Raw genomic sequence first — 10303 nt, 5'->3', positions numbered from 1 at the left:
TTATTTTACTACCTATGTAAAGCAACTACTTATAATTCAAATAAAACATAATAAATACCAAATTAAGATAAATTAATAATATAAGTGTGATTATATTTTTCAAAATAAAGAATATCTTCACAGATTAATAATTTATTAATTTATCGAATATTAATAATTCCAAGCAGTTAATTTATTAAAGATTTTATTGCATCAAATACATTTTTAGAAGTGTAGATCATGTACACACGTCATAATATGCGGCATAAATTCTTAAATTCGAAATAGGCCCAATTTAGTAATTTACTGTTAATTTACTCATTTATATGATGCATGAAATGCAAAGGGAAGATGTAATAAAATTAACATATGCGACAACAGTTCGTCGAAAATCATCAACAAAATTTATATGGCTAGCAACCACACCCTCCCACCGACTGTTACTTTCAAGTAATTATTTAATCCTTGAATCATTTTTCCCCCCTTTTTAAACTCTTTATTTCGCATGTGATGCAACTGTCCAAACGAGCCATAAATTGATTAATTCTACAGCAAGAGATCCAACGTGGATCCATACGTAGAGAAGCAGCAGCAGCATATTAAAGAATGGTCAATAAACTTCTGCTTCATTTAAAAATGATGCAATTTCACATTAAACAAAAGCTGCCACGTGACCTGCGCCTGACTGCGTGTGCGATACAAACAACTTGCTGTATTATTTTTTTTTTAATCCCCAAATAATGCAATCTAATTTTTTATTATGGCATGGCCCATCCAGTTAATGCGTTTTATTTTTATATTAATCAGACGAGCGGTCAACTTTTTTCTAGAGATTGACCGTCGGCGTGCGTGAATGACGGAGTCATTTTCCAGAGTGCCTTGTAAACAGCCGCAGCTCACAGAAACTCCATGACTTGGGACAACGAAAATAATAATTTTTTTTTTCTTTTTTTTTTTTTCCTTCTAAAACAACAACAAACACGAGGTTCTTGGAAACTCGATTGCGGCCTCTCTAGAATTGCCTGGCATTCTCAATCTAGAAGCTGTGAAATAATAAAATCAACAACTCTGAAGCCTTTTATTTTGAATTTGAGTGGGTCAAATTATGACACTTGTCCTTCTATATGGATACAGCTAGCCATAAAGCCTTCAATTTTTTTTCCCCCCAATTTATATATCTTATTGGAAAATTATTTTAGGGTGTTGCAGAACGTTCTACCAAGTAGCCAAATATACAAAACAACATGATAGCACATTTTCTATGTTCCATATGGTTGAAAATTAATTGTCTTTTCAGGTCTGTGATGGCTGAGACTAAGTCTATTATTGGATTGATTTCTTAACAGTTTTGCTTCTTCTGGATGGTAAAACTTGTCTTGCATTCTTAGACTTCTCAGGTCAAATTTCATGAGGTAAAATGTCAATTTTTTTATTTTTTATTTTTTTGGGTCTGAATATCATTGCTCTTTCGTCTGGGGCATTATTCAAATGGAGATACAGGTCAAAGTATTATTATATGCACATTTTCTGTTGTGCACCACACACAAGTTTGGTACCCTAAATTTTCTCCTAATCAATAATCATTGTGGTATAAGCATGATAATTTTCCGTCTAATTTTGAGGCCAACTCATGGGCTATGAATCCATTAAAGCGATCATCATATGCTTTAATGCAAATGTCGATGACCTTCCTCGACATGTCATCTTCTAAATAAAATGGCTGTTTAACAAATTCTTCAAGAGGCATCCACTGATGATCAGGGGACAAAAAGTAAACGGGATTAGCTATGGAACTAGGAAGTAAATAAACAATAAAGCTTACGGACAAAAGCAGAGAGCAAATCTTGATTACCTTTGCAGCCTGTATTTCTTTCTCATAGATTGTGATTTCAAAGGACAGTGGCTTCAGCATGCACACAAAGAGTAAATCTGACTTCTCGAAAGCCACGAGGTGAACGTGTCTACGCACACAATGAGTACAAGGTTAGAAAAACCAAACAAACTGGCTTATATTTTTGTTAAGTTAAAAACTCCACCTGAAAGCAACCATTTCCAGGAAAATTGTGTCAACCTGCAAAAGCAAGGACGGGTTAAAAGAATTGTAATTAGCAATTTCAGGAAATTGATAATTGTAATGTGCTTACACCAGTTTCTTCTTTCACTTCTCTTACAGCTCCAGAGAATAAATCTTCAGACTGAGATGATTCAAAACAAGCACATTTTTTTGTATAACTCTTTTGTGAATCAATCATTTCAGGAAACAGGACAAAAGAATTGACACTATAAAGTGAAAGGCATCATCACCTTATTGATGTAACCAGTAGGAATCTTCCACATTCCAGAGCAACTACGAGGGCATTTTTCTTTCACCACAAGGACCTAATTAAATGTTGTAAAATTTTTCAATATGAAAGGATAGGTTATAATGTGCGGCGAAGAGAAAAGGGAAAACAAGAAGTTAACTGAACCTCTCTTTTATCGTTCATCACGAATCCGCCTACGCCAATTTGATGTGAAGGGCTACCAGGAAGCATGCATGGCTCCACAGGGATCCAGTAAGTTAACATAACATATCCTGGTTCAGCATGGTGGTAGCTAAAACCTTCCTGAAAACAAAAGAAAGAGAGAAGTTGAAATATTACAATGCAATTAGTTTGTGACGTAATGAAAGATTGATGATTAGATATTCTCTCTGTTGTTGGACAAATTTAACACACCTGAATTGCAATTGGAACAAGATCAGCTTGCTTGGATAGTATCTTGAGCCACACTCCTTTCTTCCCCTGCATGTCATAGGAGTTCACACGTCAATTCTCAAGGCACTTCCGCAAAGGGTGAACTCTATGGGGTCTCATTTATATAAGTGGGCTGATGAAAGAGAATCCTACATTATACTAAAGCCTAGATTGTTTTGCTATATAACAGTACTAAACAATCAATGCATGTATGAGATGATCTGATAATTTTAGAATCGCGTAAATCAATGTGTGTTTGTTCATGCTTCAAACCTTCAACTTCCAATTGGATAGAGACGCTCGAAGTGCTGATACAAAAGCATTTGCACTCGAGGGTAAGTTTTCCGGATTAATAATGACCCCATCATATTCATCATCAAATGCATCAAGAAATTCCGGGGCAAAAATTGGTGCCGCTATGTCCGGTGACAGAACGTTAATTTCTTTTTTCTTGATCACTGATCCACCCCCCAAAAGAGATGGCATCAATGAGGAATTCAGTTTTGCACTAGTGGATGTTGATGATCCCTTAGACGAGAAAGCTATAGAACACATCGAATAAGTTAGATAACTAAAACACAATAAAATGGTAAGTTGGATAACTAAGATACAATAAAATGGTCACATAGCTTTGAAATTACTCACCCTTTAACAGCATTGGGAAAGGGCGGGTTTTTGGCAGTGAAGTTGTAGGTTCCTTAGCAAAATTCTGGCAATGAAAACCTGATGAGCATCGAGCCATTCAAAAGTGCTGCTGCCATCATTTTTGTTGTTGCAGAACACCATGAGGCACCTCAGCTTGCATAGTTGAGTGTGTGTGTGTGTGTGTATAAAACCCGCAATCAGATGCATGGTCTGCAGAAAAAGGAGGTCAATATTGGAGGGAATAGCATCCTGCAGGACAAGTAGAAGCAAAAAGTTGAAGATCAAAGATTTAGCCATTTGGACAAATGCAATTGCATTACACATGGACATGGCGAACCCACTTAATTAATTACAACATCCAAATAGAAAAGTATAGTCAGTTTATTATATTCTTCTTTAAACCATAAACAAGCACAATGATGGCACCGTACAAGTGGAACTGCTATCCTATAATGGATGGGCATATTCTCTTGATTCTAGTACATCATTTTGTATAATTTTGTTCATGTTTAATTTAGGTAAGAGTAGATTTCACTCGACTGTTGTTAATGAGAGTAGATTTTGGAGCTAGTTTGTAAACCCCAAATTGAAATCTATAAGCAGATTTTAACCATTTCAGATGAAAAAAAAAAGTTGGTTTGAAAAAGGAATGTTGGACATTTTGCGACTCAATATTCGTTATCTGGCATCGTTTATGCTATAAATGCGACGGCAGAGAGGCTCAAGTTCCTGTCACACAAGGAATTGTTCTCATTCGGTTATTCCTTAAAAGGATAATTCCATTGCTTTGTTTTGTGAATCAAATACTATTCAAATTGGACGTTTCTATTTGCTTCGTGTGCATTGTTGGGCCACTCGCGCACTGACAGAACATTCTTGCTAGCACTCTTAATTTGTTTCGTATCAGCTCTTTAATTATTAATCTAACGTTATAATTAAAGCATTGCCAATTCAATGGGAAAACTTCCTTCGATACCGTCCTCCTCAAATCAGGAGAACATTTGGATTCATCATTACAGTTTTACAACGGTTATTCCATTAAATTACTTGTAGGTATCAATGAGAACAGACCTATGATTCTGCTTAAAAACAAAGCTTTCATTTTCAACACGTCACGAAGATAAATTAACATTAATAACTGTCTGCAGCCACAAATCTGGGTTGGATTAATGGCTAAAGCTGTCTAAAGCCACAGATCTGTATTGGGTTATTGGCTAATCAATGGCTAAGGGCCAATTTGGGAATGATATAGGTTTTAAAATAACCGTTATTAGTTGTACTGTAAAAATAATCAGCTGTGAAGAGAATTAATTAAGTGTTTGATAAATTTTGTTTTCAGAAGTGCTGTAAGTTTTTAAAGCACTTATGAATATTTGGTAAATTTTACTGTTAAACTGTTGAGAGAAAACAAATGACTAAAAATATATATAACGTAAGATAAGATTTACTTATACGTATAAAAACATGTACATATAATATTTTTAATTGTATATTATAATAATTTTTACTAAAATAAAATTTGTAATATATTGTTTTTTTATCTTAAAACAATTGATAATTAAATTTATAATATAATGAAACAAATTTAATAATAATTCGACCAATAAATTGATATTAATAAATTTATGTTGATGAATTATAATAAAAATTTATTAAAGTATTGATTTTGTTTCCAATTTTAATAAGGATAATTTTGGGTTTAAATAATTTTAAAGATATTTATGGAATTGTATTAAAGGATAAAATTAATTCTCGAAATTAGAATATAAAAGTTACTCATTTTTTTCTTTTCAAAATCAATTGTAGAAAAGGGGCTGATTTTGACAAAAATGATTGTTGAAGTGTGAGTTCTGAAACTGGTTTCCAAAAGTTCATACGTTTTGTCAGTTCGAAGTTGTAATGGTATATGACATGTCAGTTGATGTTCTAATTAGCTCGTATGACAATGATGTTGTGTCATCTATATCTGAATAAGTAGAGCACGTGGGCATCACGTGCTTTCACTTATCTATATGGCTGGTTAAGTCATCGTTTTGGGCTTGTAATTAACGTGATAGAAACAGGTGTCTAGGAGGCTATTATGTTCTGTTACAAAAGCGGGAAAATTCTGGGTGCTGATAACAAAACCAGAATGCAGTTGACTAATAAGGGAACTTTCTGAACTCTCTTTGGCGGGTATATATAGTCTTAAGAAAAGGGAAATTAGGGTGTGAAAAGCTTGTAACTTCGTCTTTAAGCTTGTATCCTGATCTTGGTGATTGAATAAAGACTGTTGCTCTGTTCTTCAGTTGATGTAGGCCATCTCCAGGCCGAACCACTATAAACTGTTGTTCCTTGCTTGCTGATTCTGATTTGTTTTCATTTCTTGTGTGGTTATTTTCAATTTCTTTATCAAATATCACAGAGTTTAATAGGTCTTGGGGTTTCTTGATTGGCTATCTTCAATTGAGATTCAACAATGATTTTGATTTTTATTTTTTTACCAAACACTAGCATTAACTTTTAGATTTTCAAAATCATTTTTAAGTCTCTCAAGAGAACTAATGAATATTTGGTGGGTGATACATTGTTGATTTCATGTAATGAATATTTTGTTTCACGATGTTCAGTTTCTTTATCAAATATGCTTCTTTAAGTTGCAAGGCACCTGCAAACTGAAATAATTTTTTTTTAAAAATGAAGAATTGAATAAAAATCAACAACTATATTCTTAACTTTTCTAGCTATAATTAAAAGAACTACATATTGCCATAGTATAGCTGCCCCAAACGTACCCTGATTCAATCAACAACATCAAGAAAACAGCATGCATATTGCATTTGACTTCATCAGCTGCACTTCAAATTAGATGTCGGATCTTCTATAAAGCCAATGTAAACTGTGATGTTTTCCGCAACTCCATCATGTCCAACAATCATCTTTGACATCATAGGAAACGCTACTCTCTGATCTACCCATCTCTTCAATCCATGTCTGTTTTCACCATACTTGCTTGCAGCATTTGATGCAACATGAACTAATGCTATAGTTGAAGAACACACAATCACACCCATTCTCTCAACAAAAGCCGAGTAGAATCCAATAAGGAACAACCAAATCAACCACTATCGATTTATCCAACAAGTTGAGCAACTCAGCCTTAAATAACCTTCTCGTCACTTGATTAACTCACCCAAACGATGTAGTAAGCATCACTTCATACACTTGTTCATCTTTCAAGTTCGATGGCATAATAATCAATGTGTTTGTAATATCAATGGCGACATTTATTCCTTCTATGTCCTTTGCCTCAAGATATGAACTTATCATAATCTTAACAAAAAAAAAATATATCAATAACAGAGGAATTAGTCTTCCCTATCTTGTCCAAAAGTAACACACAAGGCCTATTTCTCACCATTGTAGCAAGTGAACCAACAAAATGCTTAGTTCAAGCTTTGCCTTTTTAGAACAATTGGGTCCGGCGAAGAGAAACAACCTTGTAGTAATCAGCTTATTCTTGAACTAAACAAGGTTGATCACTACCCAAGATTTTTTCGATTAAATTAATTCAAGTTGCACAAATACAAGATTGAATAGATCATATCACACTCAATGCAACAACAAGAATTAATCAAGAAACAATAATAAACAAGAACCAAGAACAAAATCAACAGACGTCAAACATTTACATGGTTCAGGTGCGCACAGAATGCTCAGCATACATCCACATAAGAAGCCTTTAGATGAGTTTTATTGATTCAACAACGGAGACAGTTACAGAGCCTTATACTAGATTTTACAGAGAACGAGATGACATTTTCTCTCTCTCAAATCTCTTTCTACAGGACTTTAGAATCATGCCCAACTAGCACTCAAAACCCAGCCTTTATACTTCGTTTCAATAGCAGGCTTATTTCTAGATTGTACAATTTGTTGGCATGTAGTTAACAAACTTAACTAATTGAATTCAAGTTTCAGCACATGCTTCCTCACGTGGTTACTTAAGCTGCTGACAAAAAACGCACGATTAACATATCGTCTTGTAAAGTCGGGTTTTTGTTATATGCAAGTGAGTATCACGTGACTTTCTAAAGCTTCTCAAGCCTCAAATGCTGTCGTTACTGGAGAACCAATTTGATTCACCAGCCATCTTGACAAGCCCTAACGGTCGCCTTAATAATCTGTCTTCGGCTTTAGGTGGCTTCTTTATCAAGACATCAATAATTACATTAATTGAATCATTTTGTCCAATTACACTCTTCTTCAACCATTCTTAAATTGTCTTGTATCTTTTTTCAGGATTTATACAAAGCCAAGAAGCTGGTATTCCAGTCAAGTCACTAGCTACCTCTGCAATTTCTTCACCACCTATAGCCAGTTTTTTCTTGAATAATTTCCCACGAACCCATGCATCAATTTGGTCAAGAATCTTTGAATAATCATTCATTATTCTCTCAACATCATGCATATAAGCAACAAAATCATCATCATACTTGGCTTGCATTGTCAACTTTATAAATGAAGCCAGATCATAAAAAAACATCCTTTAATTCCTTATCAATCTGCCAGAGCCAAAAAGATCTATTGTTATGATTAGTCTTCCCTTTAACAAGCTGCCCATACTTAAGCACTGCTCGGTGGAGAATGTACTTGTGTTCGTCGAGTTCTTTTTGATACTTGTCTCTATTATTATTATTTACTTAAGCAGCCCTTGATAACCTTTAAAAGAATATCAATGAATCTCACATGCAATTCATCATCGGTGCCTTTATTTCTTGGTTGTTGTGCAATAAAAGAGGCTAAAAAGAGAGCTTCATCTTCAATTTGAAGACAATGATATCTCTGCAATGACACTATTTGGTTTTGCATATCCCTCCTTCAACAAAAACCTATGATCTTTCATCTTGAAACAAAATCTAGCTGTTGTGACTCGAGATTTTTAGTAGTTTATTTATTCTAATTGGTTCTCTTTTTGAGACACTAATATTATTTTATAAATTGGGTCTTTTGTATGCTATTCAATTTATTGAAAGAATTGCAACCGTAATTCAAGTAATTCCTATAACATTTAAGGGTTATTCAAAATAACTTTTAATTAAACAATTTTTAGTATTACTAAAATAAAAAATTATTGAAAAAATATTGCTCAAATTTAAGTATTTTTGACGTAATATAGATAATTTTTTGAAGAAGGAAAATCCTCTTTTAACTAAGATAATGAAGAGAAATTTCAATAACCATAAAAAAACAAAATTATTGGATTTTCTATATCATTCTATGATGTCGTGATTAAAATTACGGCATCAATACCATAATTAAAAATAAATTGTGTAAATGAAACATAATATTGTAAATTTAACATAAACTTTTAAATCAATGTTAAGTGTAAAATAAAACATAAAATTATGGCAATAGAACATAAAACTTGTAAAAGGAAGGTAAAATAAGTAAATTAACATAGGAGTCGTAAATTGGTGTATTATTGGTAAACAAAACAAAAATTTATAGATGTTTCATAAAACTTGTAATTCAATATTAAATCCTAAAATGAAAAACAAATTGTGTAAATTGAACATAAGACTTGTAAATAGAAAGTAAAATAAGTGAATCAACATAAGAGAGGTAAATTAATGTACTATTACTAAATTAAAACAAAAACTTATAGATATATTATAAAACTTGTAAATCAACACTCAGTGTAAAATAAAACATAAATGACATAAATGGAATATAAGACTTTCAAATGAAAGTAAAATAAGTAAATTAACATAATATTGGTAAATTAGTGTATCAGTGGCAAACAAAACAAAAATTTACAAATATAACATAAAATTTATAAATCAACAATAAGTTTAAAATCAAACATAAATTAAATAATTGAAACATAAAACTTGTAAATGGAAGGTAAAACAAGTAAATTAGTATAGAAATAATAAAAATTAATATATCATTGGTAAATAAAACAAAAACTAATCAATATAATATAAAACTTATAAATAGAAGGTAAAACAAATAAATTAACATAAGAGTAGTAAAATGATGTATTATTTTGGAAAACAAAATAAAAACTTACAAAATTTAACATAAAATTTGTAAATAAACATTTAGTGTAAATTAATATCAGAGTTATTGAAAAAAATAAAAACTTACCAAAAAAAACTCATTATAATAATGATTGCCTTCTATATTTACTGATTTTATTTCTAAATTTTTGGGTCTATGTAATGCATGTGATGATATGTGTGGAATTTTATTAAGGATAAGATTTATTCTCAAAATTGAACTTTAAAAACTATTCTTCTCATATTTTTCAGAACTACTTGTAAGATAAGTGATTTTGCATCTTTCTAAATCTTCTCTACAACATCACTAAATGATATTTTAGTATAAGTAAGAAGTAAAGTTTGAAACTACATAAAGTATAATAACACTGAAAGTTAGTCCAATTTTATTGATATTTCCTATGTCTAGTAATATAATAATATATTTTTGTTTTGTTTTGGCTTTATCCACATCAAGAAAAATAATTTTGCTTAATTAACATGAAAAAAAAGTTTATAAATTTCCTAGCATGAATATGGAATTATGGTTAAACCAACTCAATAAAACTTATTCCAATTATTTTCAATACAAATTTTTTGTTTTTATTTGATAAATGATTTTTTTTGCTTAATTAAATTAAATGAATAAACTATTTTTAATTAAAGTTTAATGTTGATTTACAAATTTTATGTTATTTTTAAGTATTTGTTTTGTTTGCAATTTTAAAACACCAATTTACTACTCTTATATCAATTTACTTATTTTATTTCCCATTTATTAGTCTTATGTATAATTTACAAAATTTATATTTGTTACTTCATCATAAAATTGGATTTTTCAATTAAATTATCTTCTTATACATTTCTTTCCTCTTTAATAAAGAATTATATTGGGATGTGATGAATGTTTGTATGGATTTG

At 31.5% G+C, this 10303-nt stretch overlaps 1 protein-coding gene across 2 annotated transcripts; it reads right to left on the bottom strand.

Annotated features, from left to right (window-relative positions):
* Positions 1-685: 685 nt before the first annotated feature.
* On the bottom strand, positions 686-3504 carry LOC102631463 (nudix hydrolase 8-like). 2 transcript variants are annotated; one of them, XM_006475296.4, is made up of 9 exons: positions 3360-3504; positions 2988-3256; positions 2697-2762; positions 2448-2585; positions 2284-2358; positions 2124-2174; positions 2016-2050; positions 1832-1940; positions 686-1729 (listed from the first exon to the last, which is right to left on the bottom strand). In XM_006475296.4, exons 1-9 carry the CDS (start codon positions 3454-3456, stop codon positions 1553-1555), a joined length of 1017 nt encoding a protein of 338 aa, XP_006475359.1. In that variant the 5' UTR covers positions 3457-3504; the 3' UTR covers positions 686-1552. The 2 variants fall into 2 exon arrangements, with proteins under 2 accessions (XP_006475359.1, XP_006475357.1); XM_006475294.4 differs by having other exon boundaries at positions 686-1940.
* Positions 3505-10303: the final 6799 nt, after the last annotated feature.

The sequence above is a fragment of the Citrus sinensis genome, chromosome 1, assembly GCF_022201045.2.
Source record: "Citrus sinensis cultivar Valencia sweet orange chromosome 1, DVS_A1.0, whole genome shotgun sequence".
Lineage (NCBI taxonomy): Eukaryota > Viridiplantae > Streptophyta > Magnoliopsida > Sapindales > Rutaceae > Citrus > Citrus sinensis.
This window is presented reverse-complemented; position numbering and strand designations above follow the sequence as displayed.